General features: G+C 48.9%; 1 protein-coding gene across 1 annotated transcript; it reads right to left on the minus strand.

The window, feature by feature from the left end:
- Nucleotides 1–250: 250 nt before the first annotated feature.
- On the minus strand, nucleotides 251–11,631 carry GJA8 (gap junction protein alpha 8). The gene is made up of 2 exons (XM_040462482.1): nucleotides 11,465–11,631; nucleotides 251–6,512 (listed from the first exon to the last, which is right to left on the minus strand). Exon 2 carries the CDS (start codon nucleotides 6,499–6,501, stop codon nucleotides 5,179–5,181), a length of 1,323 nt encoding a protein of 440 aa, XP_040318416.1. The 5' UTR covers nucleotides 6,502–6,512; nucleotides 11,465–11,631; the 3' UTR covers nucleotides 251–5,178.
- Between the last annotated feature and the right edge of the window lie 10,920 nt (nucleotides 11,632–22,551).

A 22,551-nucleotide genomic window follows, 5' to 3' on the forward strand; every position in this document is an offset into this window, starting at 1 on the left:
AATTAGTAGGGAATGGTTGGAGAATTTACACAGAGGAAATTGGCAAATGCTATAAACCAGGGTTTCTTCACCCTGCAGAGAGCAGTTTGTGAAGTGTTTACCAGAATACCACTGCTCCCCTCCCAAAACCCCAGTCCTCTTCTTCCCCAACCCCTCAATTCCAAAGGAAGGTAACCACGAACTGGGGCAGTCTCTTCACAGTCTAGCTTGGTTGACAAGTCAAAAGAAAAAAAAAAAAAAAAAACAAAGATGGCGAAAAGTCAGGTTAGTTTTATTTGTTTTGTAACAGTCTAACATGTGACTATTAGCTCTAACATAAGGATGTGGAGGGTCGGAGAATTCAGGACCCAATCCCAAGAATGCCTTTCTCCCTTGCTGGAGATTTCCCCCAGGAAATTTGTTAGGAGTATGCTCCTTAGCTGAGTCTTTACTAACCCTGTTTCCTAGGTGGAACGTTTTGCAGAAAAAGGCAATGGAGCCATCAATTTTTCCTTCCAGGAAACTTCATGTGATTCTTCCAGAATTCTTTGTCTGCCCTAGAGAAAGAGCTTCCAGAAGGAAGTGGGGCTAGAGCTAACAGTATGTCCCACTGCTGCCTTGGTGGTCGACTTTGGGAGCTGCAGTGTCCAGGGCAGTGGAGACTGACTTGTCTTCATTAAAGTCTTCTTTTGTCTAACTGCTGAACCTCCAGTTTCGTTTCCTTTTTCTCCTCCCTTCCCGGTTACATATTTAGTTATAGTACAATGATTACAAGAAGGGAAAGTCTCCCTATTTCAGTATCACTTCTAGGCACACACTGACTTTGTTTTACAGATTGGATTTACGCTTACAGGAGTTTTCCATCCAACCAGGCAAACCCTTTTGCATCTAAATGTTGCTAACTTGGGTTGTGTGGTCATTTGCACACAGTATGCATCGAGGAAAAATTCGGGGTGGGGGGGGAGGGGAGGAGTGGGGTGAGCTATGCTGTGTGGGTGGTAGCTTCTTTTTCACCCTGAGCATGACTTAACCACCCTCCCCAGGAGCTCACGGAGAGCAGCTGCCCACACTAGCCTTGCCCCAGGCCTTCCACATGGCTTAAACTGCAGAGTTCCTGCACATAGCTCTGCCAGTATCCAGGGGCTCCCTTCTGCTATGAGTCAGAGACTCCGGTCTCAGGGGCTGGCACATCTCTACACATGAGCCCTGGGAAGCTGACCACCTCCTGTAGCACCACCTTGAGCACTGAATTCTCGCGTGATTAAAAACGTGCTCTTTTCACAGTGTAATTCTTAGGAATTCAGGACGACAGAAACATTGCCCCCCCCCCCCCCCCCCCATTTACTTCCTTCACTTTACTTATTAGCTGACTTTTTGTCGGGATCTTAGTCAACAATCTATGCCGGATTTGAAAGTGGCAACTGTCCTTGCTTCACTATGCATTTTACAATAAGGACTTCTGACAAATTTGGACAAGGCCGTCTTCCCTTTCCTTGATTTCCAAATTAGTGAATTAAAAAAAAAAACACCCACGTATTTCTTCTAGTATGCTCATGGTGTTTCCTGGGTATCAATTCACTTGTTCTATCTTGTGAAGGAGGGGTAAAATTTGTTACACCCCCCCCCCAGTTGACTGAGGGAAAATCGTCATATGGAGCAGGTAAGTGACATCTTGGGGTCCTGGGGCAGCCAACACTTCTGACTTGACCTTCATTGTTCTTTGTGGGTAAATCTTATCCCCAGGTCACAGTGACCCTCAGGAGTATTTGTCTGATTCTGTGTGGGAGATGTCACCTGTGTGGCAAGTTGCAGTGTCACCGTGAAAAGCAGATAGGCCTTTTTATGATGCCCCAAATGCTAGGCCTAGGGATTACAGACCCAGGTTTGAAATTTCCGAACTGAACTTTGAGTTACTCTGTCCCTCCCTGTCACAGATCTCCCCTGATGGAGGAGGTGTTATAGCTGCTGTTAAGTGATTGTTCCTTTTCCTCTGGAGCAGGCTGTACTTTGGATATCCAGCTGTTCACTGATTCTTTTTATCAGTAGGTCTACATGCCCTAAGGATTTTAGTCTAACAAGGGAAGGACCCAGAGTAGGATTTAAAGCTGGACCTACTGGAGCCCAGGGGGGGATTATAATCCTGAGTCGGTCATAATTATTTGCCTCCAAACAGATACTGAGGGATCCAGCTGTACAACGTTAAGGGCCTCCACGGACACAGAGCTGCCTGCAAATGGAACCTGGGGCCTCTTCCAGAGGATGAAAGTAATTGCCAATCTGTCCCCAGTCGTTTCTCAAGGTCAAAGAGCCTCAGGTTCCTACTAAACATATGGGGGTCCAGATTCTGTTTTGAGCCTTCTCTGAGAAAACTGATCTCCAGAGTGTCTATTCCACATTGGAAAAACTCTCACTAGGTAAATGCAAAGCAGGTTGAGAGGGGGGGATGGAAACCACCCATCTCCCTTCCTTCCCAGTCTCCCTGCTGCTAGAGGAATCTTTCAGGGAGTGGTGACACTGGGCAGGGGCGGGGCGGGGAGGGGGGCTCCAGGCTTGGCGGCCAACTTGTTAATCCTTAACGATACCCCTGGAGGTAGGTTGGTGGCAAATACCATCTCTAGTTTGTAGACAGAAAACCAAGAGACACAGAGGTTAAGGGATGACAACAGCACAGCTACTAAATGGCAGAAATAGAAAAAAAAAAAAAATCCTGGTCCCTTGATGTCTGTGTCTATTTCTGCCCCCAAATAGTCTTCCTCTTTTATTGGGGAGACTAAGAGGGAAAATGGCAACTTCCCTGGTGGCGGGGTCGGTACAGACAGTGAGGCTGGATACTGCTTCATCCCGGGAAATACACCCACTTGCAGGCTCATGCCAAGACAAGGAGGCCTGCAGCCTTCACCCCTGCACCAGCAGTTTTCACTTAGAGCAGGGTGAATTCTCTTTTTCGGATGAGGTCCTTGTGGAGATAGACACTCCGTTCTGGTGATGATCAAGCTGTTCTCAGGCTCTGAGTTTATATGTTCTTGAAATGAGTGTGCAAGAGCAAAACTGTAGGAGCAATTGTGCAGCCATTGGGGTGAGCGCAGTGGCGCAGTGTCTGTTCCCAGGCCCCGGGGCGTGTAACTTGTCTCACCATAGGGAAGTTCTGGGTGGAGCGGTGTTGATTGCCAGGGGAAGAGTCAAGCAGTAGCCAGAAAGTCACATGTCTCTGAGATAAATACACCTCTTCTATTCAACTATCCACTGCCTGATACATTCTTTCACTGAAGGTTTGTCACTGTGGATTAACCTAGGTAAAATATATTTTAAGCTGTCTCTTTGAAAATGTAAAAGTTCCCCGGAGTATTTATCAAACAACCATACCTTAGAACGAATTTAATTTCTAGACCACTTTGTTTTAGAATGGGACACCACGGAATGGGAGGGGAGGAATAGTTTGGGAGGAGGCTCTCTCTGCTCTGGAAAATCCTCTTAAAAGGAAGGGGATAATCAGAGGGGCAGCAAAAGGGAATTCCTTACTCCAGGATGGGGCTGGCTGGGGGAAGACAGAATTAAGGCAGTTTTCTGGGTACTTCTTTTGGGTTCCCTGGTGGTCCCATGTCCAGATCTCTGCCGTGTCATTTTGGTTTCTATCCCTCGAAGCATAGCTTTGGTTCAGATAAACCATCCTGGTTATCACGTTGTCCCTCAGCTCTGGGAATTGATTGGCTCTAGGTGAAATTGCTTCCTGTGGGAAATATGTACTTGTACTTGAGGGTTTCTCCAAACTGGACTGCATGTTTGAGGAGTGTTGGTTGTAAGGGTCAAGGGTAGGAGAACTTTGAGATTCTTCTTGTTCCCTTTAAGCCTCTGTGTCCCTTCTAGGGAGGAGGCCTGGCCTGGGACCAGACTTTGAGGTTCTGGCTGTTTGAGCTCCCACTTGGTAAGAGGCTCTCCCTAGGACCGCCGTGATGGTCCTCCTTGTGCACATCTTATGTCTGGGCAAGGCCTGAGAGCTGACTCTCCTCAAGACGGGCCAGCAGACAGTTTATCTGCTGGCTCAGAACTGGGCTTACCTCCAGCCCCTGATAGGAAGGAGGCGTGGCTCTCAGGGTGAGCACTGATATCGGCAGAGGAGAGGAAAGAAGGGCACGTTCTTTCTTCAGGGAAGAAGACTGCGACCAGACCTCCAGGCCTTTTCAGCTCAGGGAGAGGGTCTGGGGCCTTGCCCTCTTTCCCTGATGGTGCCCCAGACAGAATTCCCACCAATTCAAGGAGTATAATCGCATCAGAAACCAGGAGCTACGGTGACCTGAGAGAGAGGTCAGTGAGAATACTGGGTATCTCCTGGGCTGACGACTTTACCCGGACACTCCAAATTGGTGAAATGAGATTTGGGCGCCCTAGACACAAGTTAAGACCATAAGTAACATGACCAATTCCACGGGAAAGCCGGGCTCACTAGTGTAGGCTCACCTTGCACATTGGTGCCCCATGGGTTAAATCTGGCTGGCACACATTTTGCTTGGCCCACATGGCATGTTTAAATTTTAGCTGGCAATATTAAAGAGGTTGGACATTTCACCGAGAAGTTTGGGCTTCTGGATTCTGTGGAAAACTCTGAAATTTCTGTGGTAACACTGCCCGGTAATCAGTGCCTGGCACTGAGCGACAGCTGCCCTCTGCCCTCCCCCCGCCAATCTTCACACCCCTAGACGTCCCATGGCATTAGAACAGGCCCACCCCACCGATTTAAAGCACCTGCCTGCATCCTGTAGGCATTTGAGTTTGGGCCCCCTGATACTTGGTCACACGGCGTCCGCTAGGGAAGCGCTGGGGAGATAAAGTCTGGCTGAGCCAGCGGGCTTGAGTCATGGCTGGTAAACAGCTGTGAGGCATCCACAGTTCTGATCGGAAGGATTCCGATGGAGAAACGGGGCGAAAGCAGAGCTCCCCACTGCAGCTGGGGTAGAGGGGCAGGGCAGTCATTTGAGACTGGGAACTTTGAGGGGACAGTGGGTTTATCTTGGTGGCCCTTTTATATGGGAAAGCTGGTTTCCTAGTTGAACAGCAAAGTACCGTACCCCTGCAGTACCTGTCCAACCAGGGGTGGGTGGGAGGGGAGGGACAGAAGACTCCAATCATGGTGGCATCCTTTACGTTTCATCTTGCCCTAGGTCAGCTCAGGGGTTTTCTTCTCTCTCTTTCTTCGGCAACACTTCACACGGTTAGATCGTCGGACCTGGCGCGGCTGCTGGTCTTGCTCAGCCTGCTCAGTGGTCTGGTGTCATCCCTGCTCGGGTCGGGACACAGTGAAGGCGACTTCTCCACGGGCAGCCCTTGCTTGGCTACCTTCTCAGCCTGCAGCTCGTCCTTCTCACCCTCCTTCCCGACCTCGGGAGTCTCCACTTTCTCCCCCTCCAGCACTGCCAGGGTCTCCTGCCCTTCCGAGCTCACTCTCTCGGCTTCCTGCCTCTTGTCTCCCACCTCCGGTTCCGCCCCCTCCTCCACGGGCTGCTCTCCCCCCTCTCCCTCCTGGGCTCCCACCTGAGCGTAGGAAGGCAGTGTCTCTTGGTAAGCCCGGGACAGGTCCCCCAGGGGCCCGGGGCCCATCTTCTCCTCGAACTGTGCGAAAGGCTTGGCAGAGAGGGGGCTGGTCTCCACCATCCCGACCTCGGTCAGAGGGAAATAGTGGGACACGATTTTCTCTTCTTCCAGCAGCTGGTAGCCCTTGGCTTTCTGGATGGAGGAGACGGCGATGGAGTGCAGGGACTTCTCGGGGATCTCCCCCAGGGGCTGCTCCACGGGCCTCTTGAAGGCCGACCGGATTCTCTTCAGGCCCAGGTGGCTCATCTCCAGAATGTTGAGGAAGAGGGACACGGAGGCCACAGACAGCATGAACAGGATGAAGATGGTCTTCTCCGTGGGCCGCGACACGAAGCAGTCCACCACGTTGGGGCAGGGCCACCTGCTGCAGCGGTAGAGGGGCAGGATCCGGAACCCGTAGAGGAAGTAGTGGCCCACGACGAAGCCCACCTCGAAGAGGGTCTTGAAGATGATGTGGCAGATGTAGGTCCTCAGCAGGGTCCCCTCCAGCCGGAACTTCTCGGTGCCTTTGCTGCTGTTGCTGCCCTTCTTGACGCTGCCCCGGTCGGCGGCTAGGGGCGCCCTGTCGCCGCCCTCGGCCGCTCCCTGCTGGCACAGCTCGTCGGCCTCGCGCTCCTTGCGCTTCTCCTGCATGCGCACGTGGTGCACGGCGTGACCCACGTACACGAGCGACGGCGTGGACACGAAGATGATCTGCAGCACCCACAGGCGGATGTGCGAGATGGGGAAGGCCTCGTCGTAGCACACGTTCTCGCAGCCGGGCTGCTGGGTGTTGCACACGAAGTCGGACTGCTCGTCCCCCCACACGAACTCGGCCGCCGTGCCCAGGATGAGGATCCGGAAGATGAAGAGCACCGTGAGCCAGACCCTGCCGATGACCGTGGAGTGCTCGTTCACCTCCTCCAAGATGTTCCCCAGGAAACTCCAGTCGCCCATGTCTCTCCCACCTGGAGGAGGCAGAAGGCAAGAGCTGAGCGGCCGCGGGGCACCCCCGAGCGAGGCTGTCTGTGCCAACCCTCGGGGTCCCTCTCCTTTCTGAGTTAACTGCCACAGTCCGCGCGTGAGCCGCTCCCCTGCAGCGCTCTTGGCGCAGAGGGTGAGGCGGGGGTGGGCGGGATGGGCGGGGGGTGGGGGGCGGGAAGCAGCCTGAAGGATCTGCTTCCACTAGCTTCCTCATCTGTAAAATGGGTTGAACGCTAACACCTGTTCGCAGTCACTGTGCAAGCAAGCGGTGGTCTGCAAGGGTACGGGAGGCAATAGGTATGGAGTTCCTCGAGTTCCACCCCAAATAAGGGTTCGCGGTTGACCATAGATAGAAACCCCATGGTTTCATGGATTTAAATCGAGACCACAAGCTTGAACTAAGCTTCAAGACGCATAACCCTTAAAGAATACCCCACCCCACGGGGGTGCGGGCCCCCAACACAGTTCTAGGGTGTGTGAGATGGTCTGTAGCCACCTTACTTTTCACCATGTGGGGATGTGTAATGATCGGGCGTTTGAAGTGGAAGGAAAGGAACACTTTTTGAACGTCTCCTTTGCGGCAGACTTTTGACATTACATTATTCCATTTAATTTGATTATGCTGGACTCTAATCTCCACGAGGATAAGGACCACGCCTGTTTTATTTACTGCTACGTGCTCAGTGCCTGCCACAGGGCCCAGCACGTAGTGAAAACTCAAAAGGTATTTAACCCATCTGGTTTGATGAGAAAACAGAAGATCAGAGAGGTTAAATAAACTAAGATCAGACAGCTAAATAGCAGGAGTTTTGTCCTCCTGGTCCCAAAGCCTGACTTCTTTCCACCACTCTGGGGAGATAACATTGCTTTTGATCAAAACTACGCAACTCCTGTACTCACAATTTATGTTTCTTCTGTCTCTGGGTTGAGATTTGGAAACCATTCTTAATAGCTTCACAAATTGAGAGCAATATTTTTTTTATATTATTGGTATAACCCTTTTACATCCAAAGGATGGGGAGAGGGCTTCAGGGAGGAATCATGTTACGGGGTGAGGAAAGTCCACGGAGACACTTTTAGTGTCCCACTGAGTAAAAAAGGTTTCAGGGTCTGTACCATGCGGCTATTTTAGTACAACTGAAAATTTGTTGGAAAAAAATGCCATTAAACATGATAGCATATAATGCCCCTAGCAGCAGCAACGACTAATGCACATGGGATCGAACTGACAGGGTGATGTGTGCAAACTGGGGCATTCATCCACTGCAACCCTGGGCTAACCTATGAAGGACTACGATCAGAACTTCCATTTTGGGGCGTCTGGCTGGCACAGTCCGGGGAGCGTGGAACTCTTGATCTTGGAGTCATGGGTTCAAACCCCACGTTGGCCGTAGAGATTACTTAAATAAATACAAAAATAAAAAAAAACTTAAAAAAAGAAAAAAAAAACCCTTCTACCTCAACCTGTGGCAGATATTCCTCCAGCTTGCACATCTCTAGAGTTGCAGTGTTTTCCTCATCACTGCTCTCAGACCAGGGCAAGAGCCCTTGTCCGAGTTGCTGCTCAGGGCTTCTTTCCGCCTCGCCCTACCCTACAGGATTAGAAGCCTATGGGGGCAAAGGAATATACCCACCACTGACAGTGGTGATTTTAATGACAGCGATATTTGTTAACCACTCGATGGGTAATGAAAAGTGATAGTTTGGGTGTAATTTTCATCGCCAGGAGAGGATACACAAAGTGGCATCTTCAAGCCTCCTTCCGACCTGTGGTTTGGAGCCTGGCCAGACAGTCCTTGGTGGCAGACAATGACGACTGGCATGAGTAATGCCCAGCCCATGCCCTCAGGTTATGTACAACCACCGTCTGCTTTTTGTTGCTCCTCTTGGAACCCCAGAAACTCCCAATTAGGTAGGGCATCCAACAGCAGCTTCTCTCCTCCTGGGAAGGTGAGAGCATCCGGGGCTCCCTAATCATGACTCCAGCATTGGAAAGAGTTCCTTGTAGGCATGGGGGTACCGAGAGTGGGAGAGGGTCCTCTACTCAGAACCAGATGTTCGGAATCCTAATCACATGTGCCTACTTATACTTCTGCAGTTGACACTCCTCAAAGTACTGTTAAATCTAGTCCTTGCCCTGTAACGAGTGGCAGCCATTTCCATCACCTTTGGGGAAAAGATGGGAAGCATCGCGAACAGGCAGCCCAAGCATAAATCCTAGTGGTGTCAGAGCCGGGAAAATCCAAGTTTCTTACAACATGAGTCAGTCTAACATTCATGTTAAAACAACAATTTATGTAATGTACTCCCACAGGATCAACTCTGGCTTTAACATACTCTAAATCTCGTGTTGCTAATGTCTTATCCCCATTGATATGTCAGCTTGCTTTTGACACTCCTCCTTGTACTGTACTGTATCAGTCCTTTGGGATTTCCGTGTGTATTTCACTCGTGTGCCACAATGAATGTGTGCAGCGAGCACACACTCCCGGAACCGTACGTCTATCAGTCTTGTTTCTTCCTTTGAGAATCAAAAGCTCTTGGAGGGCAGGGACCATTTTGTTTTCATCTTCTGTGAGCCATCATGACACAAAACAAAGACTTTCACAGAGTGGGCCCTCCATAAACACCAGTGCATGGGACCAATAGTAATCATTTCAAATCTGAACTTCTCAATCTCTGAGTGTGTGGAATACTGATATTACTTAAAGTCTGGAGAACTCCAGTCTTCTTTGCTGCAGTTAGCAATGGGGAGGCTGGGAACTTGCAGAGAAATGCTAACTACCAAAAAAGGATAGTAAATTAATCCCAAACTAGCTCTTTTGAGGCACTGTTTTGTATAAGATCAAAGGTATAAATAAACTGGAATCTAGAAAAGATTCTTGACATGTGAATGATGTGATATATGTTCATGAAACAAGAGACCCTCCTGAGCACCCCATCAGTAATTTCCAAAGTAAAGCCAAACAGGGCTCTGTCCTTCCACATTCCATGCTGCAATGCTGGGATTGAGCGTATGTGTGTGTATGTGTGTTTCATGTCTCATTACAAGGTTTCTCATAATAATGGAAAGAGAGAAACTAATTTAGGATGAAATCTTTCCAATTCCATCCTATTGAAACAGGCCAACTATGCTTTTAAGAAGAGAAGCTTTAGGGCGCCTGGGTGGCTCAGTCAGTTGAGCGTCTGACTCTTGATTTCCGCTCAGGTCGTGATCTCACAGTTCATGGGATCGAGCTCTGCACTGGGCTCTGTGCTCACTGTGTGGAGCCTGGTTGGGATTCGCTCTCTCTCCCCCTCCCCTGCTTTCTCTCTCTCTCTAAAATAAATAAACATTTAAAAAAAAAACAAGAAGAGAAGCTTTAGAGGTGCTAAGGGAAAGGTTCCTGACTTCTGCACATGAAAATTATACTCAAAGGAAGTCAGATCAGAGTATATCTGAACAAGCTATTCCACTGGAGCAGGGAGTAATCTAAACCAAAGAAAGAATATTTTTCTGCTCTTCTTCAAAGAGGAACAGATCTCTTACAGATGGAAAATAAACCGATGGAGTTCAAGCCTCCACCCCCAGGACATCCACCAGAACACCCACCAGAGGATTATGGTTTTAAGTAATGATAAAAATGACATCTTATGTTTGGGTCTCCCTTGTCTATTTATAACTGATACACTTTTCCATATCTTATTTCAGCCCTTATAACAACCTGCGAACGAGGCCCGTGGTTCTCAGCCTTGGATTTCACAGACTAGTACAATAACAACAACAAAATAGAGTGACCAACATAGGGCTACCAACTCCTAATTGTACCAAGCAAGGACATAAAAATAAGAAACTTATTAAATCACTAATTATGACTACAGTCTGTTTTCACCATCATTCCACAAAAGGGGAATTTTCACACCGCAAAACTAGAAAAGACACAATTTCAGAATAATAGGCCTTTAGACGGAACACATTTAAGTTGGTGAAAAAATGTGCTACATTGTTTACTGCATTATTACTACAGGCTGCTGAAAAGTTCATCTTGGACCAGAACTCACAGATCCACAGAATGACTATTTGAGAAAAAGAGAACCAGGCATTATCACCCCCCTCCCCCCCACCCCTTACCAGATAGGAAGGTAGACTAGGAAGTTAAATAAGTCTAAAGGGTCTCAGCTAGTGAGGGCAGAGCAGAGACGGGAGCCCTGGTTTTCCCGCTTCAAGCCCAGGGCAATTTCCAGTATAACATGACCTTCTCTTGGCTTTAAAGGGGCAGAAAAACACACTTACATCTGTGTTAACCAGTTCCCTGAAGGATTAGATGGCCACTGACCACTCTGAATTGTAAGGGAGTGTAAATATGCCTCCATTCATGTCTCTAGAGCAACCACTTGAAAGGGCAGCTCTCCTAGGGAGCCAACAGAGTCTGCTCCCAGGAAGACTTTTAGGGTCCTTAGCTAGACCTGTTCTTGTGCCCCATTAAATGCTCCAACATGAAAACACAGAGCATGAAGCCTCCTCTACACCCACAGCACTCAGTAGTCACTACCATTACTCCTATCACAGAGTTCAAGTGAAAAAGTGCAAAACTCTTTCATAAACACCAAATCGGTTTAGGTCCCTCGGGATTCCTGGAGGCATGTTAATTCATTCTGAAAAATGAGAAGACCTTAAAAAGTCAAGTTTTAGTTAGAATTTGGACATCTCCGCTCCCCTCCCTCTCCCCCACTCCTACATTCCTTTCCCTTCCAAACCTCTGCCAACTCTTAGGCCAATTCCAAGAGGGTTTTCAGAACTGGACTCTAAATCCAGCCATCCCAACCCAAGACCGAACCTTAGTGACAACGTTTTTCCTTTTGGAGAAGCCTGGATATGGTCCTTAATTAGGCTGGGAAGGAAGCTGGGGTGGCAGGGGGGAAGGCTACAAACCACCATCACCCAAGGAAAACTTGCCAATAGGAGTAAGGTCCCCCGGAGAAATATGTGCTCTCTTTCTCTCTTGGTGCTCAGCAGCAAAATGGCAACTTTGGCCTCCTTCCTTTGGCACCTAAAAGCCCACCTCCCACTTCTCTATCCCGCCCCTACTGTGCTGCACGACTGAGCAGATATGACTGGATTGGTCCTGATGGGTAGGTTTTACTGTCCAGCAATATTTTAAGCTCCCAGCCAGACAGCTTTTATGAAGGGAGGGATGTTTGGAAAACAATGGGAGAGAGAGAATGGGAGAGCTGTGTTGGGCACAGAGGGGAGGAGGGTGGAGAAAAGCTGATGCGGGAAAGCTTAGATGGGCTTCTGCAGCCTCCAAAAGTGTCTTTTAGCAGCAGACTGGCCCTCTGTTGCAGAAAGCCCTGGGCTTCTTTCCAGAGGCCCTGAGCCTGGGGGGATTTTCCCCAAGCCCTACCTTCAGCTTAGAGAATCCTAGGGAGGTAGGGACAGACAATGTTCACCTGTGTGCATCCCTCTGCCCCCGGTCAGACTGTGCCAGAGTCACCCCAGAAGAAGAGTGTTTGGTCTTTTTCAAAGGATGATCTATCCTCTTCTCTTGGGGGGTTGGTCTTGGGTCTCATAACTTGGAGCAGAGAGGGTCTTTCTTTGGAAGGAGCCTTAACACTCCAAAGAATTCTGGTGCCGTTTATCAATATAGTAACACTTCCCTCCTTGGTTTCCTCATAATTACAAATACTTTCGAGAAACTGCAGAGTCAAGGGGATTAGGCAGCGTCAGCTAACAGTTTTAGACACGAGTGCCTCCATCTGTGAAATGGGGCTATGATGGCTTAGCTCCCCAGGAAGCTCTGGAATGAAATACCAATGTGGCCTACTGAAGAATGATGTTTGGAAAGCTAGCTTGGAGGGCAAAACGCATGCTCTCTGTCTCCCTGAGGCCCACCCTCTTCCCGTTGTCTGGGACTGACCATTGAAAAATGGTTGTTTCGACCACAGTTTCCAAACCCCAAGCTGGGGCATTTTATTATACAAGTTTATGTGTGGAAATGATGGAGCAAAAATAGTCGAAACTGGGATGGTTTCAGGAAATCTACAAGGTATGATTACTAAATGGAAGGCAATTTTAGGGTAAGTCAGAAAAAAATAATCTAGGCACTTGCCTCTTCTCTACCCCTATTTCCTGTCCTTTCAGGTGTTATGGGAAAATTGCGTTTTGATGGTGGCAGTTTGAAGGGGGATGGTACCAAGGCCATAGGAGTCTCAAATTCCAATCATATTAAAATGTTCACTAGTCCACAGCCTTCTTCCCTTTAGAATTCTGATTCCTTTTGGACTTCAAATTTGAAGGCCTACTTTAACTGGGACAGAGCCTTCTAGAGAATTCCTTAAAGACAAATGGCCCGTGCCTATTCCTCAATATCAATGAGTCAGAAGAGAGAGGGAAGGAAACCAAATCAGACTTTCTTTTGAGAACATTTGGCAAATGTTGATTCCTGAAGCTTGGAATATTCTGGAACCTACAGACTTTTCAAATGAACTTCTCTCATCGATGGCATCCCTGGCTAACTTGGCTCATATAGTGGAGCAGCCCCATCTCCTGACATCACTGTGTGGAGAGATGGCCATAAAGGATGTGTTTGAGTCTGGAAAAACAAGGAATGTCCTCATAACTCTGCACCGACTCTAGTCTCTTGAGTTTGGACAAATCTAGCTTTGTCACTGAGCACTTTCTTTGCTTATTTACTCCGTTGACATTGAAGACACTCTACCAATAGTGCCCATTTTTGTGGTCAGTTGGTTTTGAATTATTTTTGTTGTCAGTTCTTCTGTTTGCAGTCTTTGAAAACATAAACACTCAACCCCTTACGTCTAGAGGAATGTTTTGAAGGAGATGGGGAGAGAGGCTCATCTCAGGCTCATCTGTCACTCAGAGATGATTGTCTATTCCTTTTTTATTAAAAAAAATTTTTAATCTTTATTTATTTTAGAGAGAGAGAGACAGCGTGTGACCAGGGGAGGGGCAGAGAGAGAGGGAGACACAAAATCTGAAGCAGGCTTCAGGCTCTGAGCTGTCAGCACAGAGCCCGACGTGGGGCTCGAACTCACGAACTGTGAGATCATGACCCAAGCCAGAGTCGGACACTCAACTAACTGACTGAGTCACCCAGGTGCCCCTCTATTCCTTTTTTTTTTTTAAATTTTTATTTAATTTTTGAGAGAGAGAGAGAGACAGAGCAGGAGTGGGGGAGGGGCAGAGAGAGAAGGAGACACAGAATCCAAAGCAGGCTCCCGGCTCTGAGCTATCAGCACAGAGTCCGATGCAGGGTTCGAACCCACGAACCATGAGATCACGACCTGAGCCGAAGTTGGACGCTTAACCAACTGAGCCACTGAGGCACCCCATGATGATTGTCTATTCCTAACCAGCAATTAGAGTCATTTTCTCAGGTCTTTCAGAGGGAAGACTTCTTGTGGTGGCTCTGTTGTTTTATTGGGTGTAAATAAATCTCTAGAACATGGGACATAACTACATTCAAATGCAAATTCTACCGTTATGTTCTGTAGTAAGGAATGGATTATTAGATCATTCACATGTTGGGTAATGTAATGGTGGCATTCTTCTACCAGGGGTACATTTTGGAAACAGTGACACAGTTATGTGTGGGATGATCATGGGATTTTCAGTGGGAAGCTCTGGCTCTGGGTGTGGCCCTTTCACTTTCTGTTTGTGAGCAGTTTGCTCAGCCTCTCTGGGGCTCAGTTTTCTCATCTGTGGACAAGAGATGATAATGACTGCCTTTCCCGTTCTGTGAAAAGGATTTTTTACAACGGTGGTGGCCGTTGATGTAACCCGTGCAATGCTGTGAATACCTTTCCACTTGTTAGTTACCTTCACTGTGATCTCCTCCCCTCTGAGTCTGACCGACTGTGTCCTGCCACCCCAGGGTCATGGGTTGGTTTGTTTCTAAGTGCGCCTTGACTACAGTCATGTATGCTCCCCTTCCAAAGGGAAAATGTCCAAACTGGAAAAGAGCAGGAGAGATCATTGGCCTCTGTTCCCTCATTTTACAGATGGGGGGACCAAAGTTCAGGGTGGAAATGACATCCTGAGGTCACGGGTGCAGCTCTGAGGCCCGGGCACTTTCCATGGCTCTGGATGTCTCCACGTACGGGGCATAGACTCACCAAGCAGCAAGACTCTAGGGAGAACCAGGGGGGCCCTATGGTGGGTAAAAGGGCAGGCAGATGGATGGGGCCCGAGGGGCCCATTCTCAGTCGATCCCAGTGACTACAACTAGGAGACACAGAACCTCTTCCCGCTGCTAGGGTGTGCCAGGGAGAATGAGTCTCTGAGAAACCCAGGACCAGGGGCCATGGGTGAATCGGGTCATTTCCCTGAATGTCCAAGCCTGGCTCTGATGAGTGGGCAACGTTTAGTGATTTATTTCATAAGCCTTTCCTGAGCTCCTACCCTGTGAGGTGTTGGGACACATCAGTGCGTAAAACAAAGATCCCCTGCTGTGGCAGAGCTTCTGGGCGAGTGAGGGAGACGGGTGATTCTCATTAACACGGGGAATCAACTCGGGGAATCACACAGTAGGTTGGCAGGTGATAAGAGTTACCCCCAAAGGCCGGGTGGAGAGGGGATTGGGAGAGCCAGTGGGGGGAGGTGGCGCTCACACAGGCCTCACGGAGAAGGTGAGGCTGGAGCCCACTTTAAGGAGGCTGAGGGAGGGAGCTGGGAAGGCGTGGGGGAAGAATAAGTCAGGCCAAGTCTGGTAGCAGCAGGCAGGCCAGGGCGGGGCCGCACCAGCGGGGGTGGACACAAACTGCTGGGAATGAAACTTTTGTCTCCGGACTGTTTATCCAAGTACGGTCCGTCCACCTGCAGGTCTTTAAAACTTCGACACCACCAAGAAACAAGATACCCAGCACCCGACGCGCCACTCTGCCCTTCCTTTCGGCCACACACTTCTGCCAAGTAGCCAGCGTGTGCCTGGCGCTGTGCTGGGGGCACCAGGATGGGTGAAGCACAGGCCCCCGGGTGAAACCTGGCACACAGAGCGTGCAGAGGCCTCGTGCCCATCTGCCCGAGGAGTGGGGGGGGGGGGACCCTGAGAATCTGGTCTCCCAGGCCCCAATTCCCACATCTGGCCTTAGTTGCTGGGGCCTCCGTCTGGTAGGAAGCTGAACAGAGAAGTGGTAACACACCAGGCTTTGGCGTGAGATAGGTTTGAGCCCCCTGCCCCCGCCCCCCCAAGTCAGCTGCCTGACCTCACTTTTGGGACTTTCCGCGGCTCCTCCTCACTTTTCTCTTGTGAAAAACAGGAACCAGCGTCTCCTCAAAGAGTCATTGTGATTAAATGACATGATGTGCATGACACGGAGTTGGGTACTAGACATTCAGGGAGCACTTGATGCATAGTAACTGCCATCACCACTGTTAGGAAGGTTTAGATACCCCTGCAGTGGGAGCAAGGGTTCTTTGCTTAACCAGCATGGGGATCAGTACCTGCTTTCCCTTGTCTGTGGCACCTGGGGGGGGGGGGCCCAGTGGTGAGCCATGGCCCTCACTGTCCCTCCTCCCTGGCCAGTTTGGTCGGGAACCAGAGATTGTTCTTTATCACGGCCACTTGGCTGAGATTCAAGGGCTCCTGTGCCCTGAGGGGCAAGGGGTGGGCTGGAGCGGGGGACAGGGGTCACTTTCACTAGGGAGAGGATTTCCCGCACAGACGGCTGTCAGGACAAGGCCGGGCACTCTATTGACCGGAGCAGCTCAGGCGTGAGAGCAGATTGCGCCAATTCTATAGAGCACGACCCCTCGGCCCTGGCTTCTCCTGCTAACAAAGTTATCTTTCCCAATCTGCTTAGGCAGAAGGGGGACACACTTCCCGACCTTGTGCTGACCGTGCAGAGCAAGCAGGACCTGGGCCAGGGCTAGGTCTGGCTCTCGGTGTGCCCCCAATTCCTCCCCTGTCCCCACCGGGAGTCTTGGGTTCTCCTCAGCTGCCCTTTTGCCTCAGTGAGAGGAGCACAGGCTACAGAAACCGGCCATTGGCCGGGGGTGACAGCAGGGAGTGTCCTGGCATTCTAGCTGCCTGGGGAGGTTGCAGAGAGAACATTCCAGAAGAGGGGTAGGGAAAGAGGCTGATGCAGCCTCAAATTCACGGGGGCGGGAATAGCTGTTGATGCTGTAAGTCAATGGGTCTCAAACTGTGGTTCCGCATCCCAGCATCGCCTGGGAACCTGTCGGGGGTGCAAGCCCTACCCCAGACCTACTGAGTCGGAAACTCTGTGGGTAGAGACCAGCAAACTCTTTTAAAAAGCCCTCCAGGTGATTCTAACGCATACTAACATTTTAGAACTGTTGCTGAAAGTAGCCCCGGCTACTAGAATTGGTCATCCTGGCCCTGGGGCCCAGAGCCTTTGCAGTGCAACCCTCCCTGATGCCCCCCTGCACTTCCTGACACTCTGCCTCCACCGCAAGGCCCTGGAAACATTTCTCTGGGTCCATCCAGAAAACAAACAACTCTTGTGGAGTTCCCTGTGGTCTCTCAGCTGCCATATTAGCCCATCCTACATATATAATATCATAAATCAGAACGGGAGAAAAAAAAAATTGTACATACATGGCGTAGGCAATTTTACTTCCATTTACCGAGACACCGCGAGGTTAAGTATTTTGCTCGGGGTCACAGACAGAAAGGGGCAGGGCGAGGACTGGGACCAGATCTGCTTGACTCCAAAGCCCATGTTTGCTCTGGCGGCCCATGCTGTCGCCTTTAATTATGAGATTCAGTCCTACAGTGCTGACCTTTCAGAGCATTTGGGGTCTCCGGTCTTTGTGCTAATCGGTTAACATTTGTGTGTTTAAAAAAGGGTGGTTTTTTTTTTGTTTCGTTTTGTTTTGTTTTGAAAAACCCACATAGCTGCAAATATTTTCTAAATAGAGGAATTCACTTGCACGTATTCATATATTTTTTTAAAAATTACAAATGTGCAGCATGAAAAAACAAACCATATAGGAACAGGCAGGATAAAAAGTAAAGATCTCAGCTCACCCTTTCTTTCTATCTCCTCGTCACTGCAACCGTGTTTAACAGTTTGGTGTATGTCCTCTCAGGCGCATTTTGCTTTTTAAAGATATACTTAATATATGCTTAATATATCTTGATATCTTTGCTGTATATGTACAGATCATTTTAATGCCAGCAATTGTGTTCCATACTAAGGACATCCTGTAAATCCGTTCAGTCACATGGTTGCTTCCGTGGTTTTTGCAATTACAAACTTAAAAAAAATAATAAACATCTATGTGTACGTATTTGGGGGTAAATGTAGGAATAGTTTTGAAGGATGTATTCCTAGAGGTAGAACTGATTGTTCGAAAGATAGGTGAAATTTAAAAGTCAGTAAGTACTACCAATTACTCTCAAAACAGACTGCCCTAGACTATACTCTCAGTATAGCGTGTGAGAGGGCACTTCATGATCTGTTCCTACCACCACCGGCTATTGTCCATCTTTACATTTTCTGGACAACAGGATGAACAGAGAATATTCTTTATTTTAATTCACAATGTTCTGATTACTGGATGACTCAGATATTTACTAGCCCGTTTGCATTTCTTCTCTGAATCGCCTACTCATATCCTGTGTCCATTTTGGGGGAGTTATTTGTCTTTTCATGTTGGTTTATAAACTCTTTTTATAGACCATGGCTGTTATTTCTCTGTCATAAATATTGTAAACTTTTTGCAAACCGTGACTTGTAACTTTGCTTTTAGTGTGTTTTGCTGTACAGAGGGTTTATATTTTTGTCTAATCAAATCTGTCACTAAACAACTTGTGGTTTCTCGTCTTTGTGCCTGGCTCAGAAAGGCTTCTACATTTCACTAAAATTCAGGAGACCATTCTGAAAAAATGGAATTGTCAGAGCAATATGAATACTGCCTATTCTCCTCCTAGTTTTGTCTATAGTGGCCTTTTAGTTTTGATAGTAAAGGAATTACATGAATTTTATTCATCATCTTGGTGCATTTGGCAACAGATTTCAACTTCATTACCGTTTTCCAGGGCCCATTCTGATTTGCAAATCAGAAAACCAAACCTGGGGATCATTCGTGTCATAGATGTTTTGTTTTGCCTCTTTACAATCCTGGATGCCTGCTCTGTACTTCTATTCAGATATCACGCGTGGGTGGGAAGAGAGCAAGAACATTATTATTTTCTTTTTCACAGGCGTATTTTCTGCCCTTTAATGGGGAGGACATTTTTTCTTTTTCTTTTTGCCGTGTCTTTGTAGCAAAGAAAATAGCTGTAGGCTGGGCCAGTTACCCCGAATTCCGGAAAAAGCCTGCCTCTTTTCTAATCCTTTAGCACTTGGTTTCTTTTTGACTTAAGTAAGAGGCTTGAATCTGACCAGATTTGTCGGGAAGAACATGGTTCTGGAGGCCTGGAAAACTTCAGTCTATGGCTTCATCTAGTTGGTCTCTCCATCACCAAGGACTTCAGTCCCTCCATCTTTGAAGTAGGGATAATGCCGATCTCCCGTACGTGACCTACCATGGTTCCTAGTCCAAAGAAGACTCAAAACAAATATTGCTTCGTGTCCATCCCTCAGCTTCCTGAACCATAACATGGATAAACAGTGTGACGTACCTGGCTGAGTTGTTTTGAGGGTTAAATAAGAGAATACAGAATTTTACAAATGAACGCGAGGAAAAGGTCAGAAGCAAGCTTGGTTCCTTTTGCCGGGGGTCATGCTGCACTTGTACCACTAGATGGCATTATTAACACAGCAAGCTGGCTAAGGTGGTTCTGTCTGAAGTCCAAGCAGGGAAAGGGGATCCCCCCCTTCATTTTCTTCCCTGTGAATGAAATATATCTAGCAACAATTATTACAGAGGTAACAAGGAAGCTTTCGTTTTTGCTGTAAATCATTTGTTACCGCCAGAGCTTTTCTTAGGCAATAGACCGCCCGAGGAGTGGTTGCAAGCAAGGCCTGGAAGCCAGAGTGGTCTTTCTGAAACACAAACTTGGCCTTCCCAAACTTCGAACCCTTCTGTAGCCTGTTATTATATACAGAGATACTATTTAACAATTTTTATTTCAGTTTCAACCTTACTTTGGAATCGAGAGTATAAAATAAGTCATTCAGGTCAAGGGCAACGTGCCCCTAGTCCTCTCTCCCGGGCACCACAGTGGACCCCTAAAGCTCTAGGAAGGAAGGCTCAAGAATCGCCACAGAATGAAGTTTGGGGCCTGTAACACGCCACATAGGGTCTTCTGCTGTCTGAAGCTTGCCTACTCCTCCAGCCCATATCTTGCCACTCATAGCTTTGCACTGGACCCTCAAAAGCTCTGATCTACTGAGTTCCCTGTACACAGCACCCCGATTCTTGCCTCTGCGCCTTTGCCCATGCAGTCCCCTCTACTTTGAACCTCCCTTTCCAATTCTGACTCATCCATCAAGGCTCAGTTTGGGCTTTACTTTCTCCAGAAATTCTTCTCTGACCCCATCTAGGTTAGATTTCAATAGTTCATTCCTTTGTCTGTCTTCCCTGCTGTTCAATGAGATTTGGGAGTGCGGGGAATGTGCCATTCTCATATCTATTTTAGGGAGACCAGGCAAATGAGAGCACTTGGTGGGTTTTTGTGGAATGAATAAATGAATGAATGATGAACAGAGAGGACATTCCACGTAGATAAGATGGCAGGAGGTGAAGCTACAGAAGTTGGAAAGGGAAGCGAGTGTTTCAGGGAATGGATTGTTTGAGTCCAGGAGTAAGGGGAATTCTTCCCATGCCCCTGGCTGAGCCACTCACGGGAGACCAGGCCCTGTCCTCTCAAAGCCCCAGTGGCGTTCATCATGAAGATCACAGAGGGTGGGGACTGTATGGCAGCTGTAAGAGGAGCCCCAGCAGTGGCCTGTTTCTAAGAATGATTTTGACAGTGACCTTCAGCAGCCTAGGATCGAGGAGCTAGAGCTTCTCAGGCTACATCTGAAAGTGAGGACCCTGCCACACATGACCTTTGCCAGAAATTACACACACACACACACACACACACACACACACACACACACTCATACAATCTCTTTCTCTGTTTTCTTCCTCTTCTGAGACCAGATTCTCTTTTTCTTCTGAGGGTCCCTGAGAAGGGTAGGACAGGACTCCAGGGTTCCTCGGGTTAATGAAGATGACCTTTCTCAAATGGGCAAATACTGGGGGAGCAGCCCACATGGTTCCAGGGGGGGGAAAACTGCAGGGAAAAAGGGGCCGGGAAGCAGGATGGTGGTTCTGGTTCCTTGCGATTGCAGACATGGGGATCAGTCTTGAGCCGGCACCGTGTCTGGGAACCAAGACAGTGGACCGCAAAGTTGTTACCTTCCGGCCTCTGGACCTGTAGGGCATGAGGTCTTCGAAATAACCAGAAGATTTGCTTTCCCCCTAAAAGCAGAAGTGAAATTGACATCCTCCTCACTCTGGAAGCTTCCTAAGCAGCAGACTCGTCCTGCCAAGGTGTTCCAGGTCATACTTTCAAGGTAGGATGTTGCCTTCTTAGTGCCTCACCTCAAGGCTTTCCCAGGGAGTGGCACCACAGCGCCCAGTCGTCTGGCCCCCAAAACCGGAGTCTTTCTTTGCTTCCACCTGTGAGGTTATACGGACCTGAAGAGGCTCGGGTCCCTGACCCGTTTGTGCCCCATCCCACCCTCCAGGGTAACCAGGGGAAGAGGCTGCCCTTTTCCCAAACACTTGCTACCCCAGGGATCTGTTCTTCCTCAGGTCCTGTGGCTACCGAGGAAGTGAAGATTTCCCTCAACTTTCGTGTTTCTGACATGACTTGCTGGGGCCAGCCTCTTTGCAGGCCCCCGGTGCCTTTTCTCTAGACGGTCCACCAAAATAGATCAAAGCCAGTTTATAGTCTCTCAGGCAGAAGGGGACTCTGGACATGTAAATGGAGGGTGTGGGAGCCCCAGGGGAGAAACTTCTCACCCTCCTGACATCACCACGGTCATAGGGCTTCAAATGTGCCCCTAGAGATATGTTAGGTGCTCCCCCCAAACTAAAGAGGGGGCATCCTGGTGACAAGTCCCACCTTACCTGAAAGTATGAGAACTCGAAAAGGATGGAGAAGAGTGTTTTTTGAATCCCCCAGATTCCTGGTGGTGGGTCTATTGCAGTTTAGAGCCAGATCTGCTCAGCCCAGCCCAGGGCCCCAGGGAGGCACACGCCTTCCTGTCTTAACTCCAAATGTCAACCTCCCTAGAGGGCAGAGGGGGCTCTTGGCCTAAAACTGGGAGAAAAACCACTTGGAATTTTTTTAAAAAATTGCTTCTTACTTCATTTTCCTTCTGAGCGGGTCCCCAGGCATCCAAACAATGCCTCTCCAGGCAGCCTGGCATGGCTGTCATAAAACGCAGCTGAAATCCGTATCTATGGAAACAGGCCGGCTCTTGTTGCCTCTCTGCCTCTCCGCTTCTGCGCTGCCCAGGGTGGGCCCAGACTCTGGGCTCTGCACTCTGATGTAGGGGCCGGTCTGGCTGTGCCCTGAGCAGCCTCTGTGCCCGCTCTCCTCTTCCCAGGGCAGAACGGCACTGGCAGTAGAGTAACCCCGGTGTGGTGGCAAAGCTTCAGGTCGCCCCAGACTGACAGTGCAGAAGGGAGAGAGTGTGTCTGCTTAGGGCTTGAGGGAAAGCCGGCAGTGCCGCTCAGTGGGGACAGCACTGACCCGGGCACCCAGAGTTCCGTGCCGCTGTCCTGGCCTTGGAGCTCAAGACCCAGGCACTTACTCAGTCAACAAAGTTCATTCCCTGCCTTCTCCACTCACCCCAGGCTTGGCTACGATCCTCTGGGCCTTTCTTCTTTTGCCTAAAAAGGCAGTTCATTATTCCTTAGGGGTACATACGTGCTGGTGTTTGGTTTAAGAGGTTTTTTGTTTTTGTTTTTTGGATTTAAGACAAATGAAAATCAGTCTGCTTCAACTTGGCGGAATGGGCTGAAATGAAAACAAAGACATCAGAGCTCTCTTTCCCTCCTCAGGCCTCATCTGCCGACTTACCAAACTGAAACATTTTCTTGCAGGGGCAACC

This window comes from Herpailurus yagouaroundi, unplaced genomic scaffold (assembly GCF_014898765.1).
Source record: "Herpailurus yagouaroundi ecotype Mexico unplaced genomic scaffold, PumYag 322, whole genome shotgun sequence".
Classification (NCBI taxonomy): Eukaryota; Metazoa; Chordata; class Mammalia; order Carnivora; family Felidae; genus Herpailurus; species Herpailurus yagouaroundi.

What these genes read in the sequence shown, in the direction of transcription:
- GJA8 (XM_040462482.1), bottom strand. Translation starts at nt 6,501, where the DNA reads ATGGGCGACTGGAGTTTCCTGGGGAACATCTTGGAGGAGGTGAACGAG.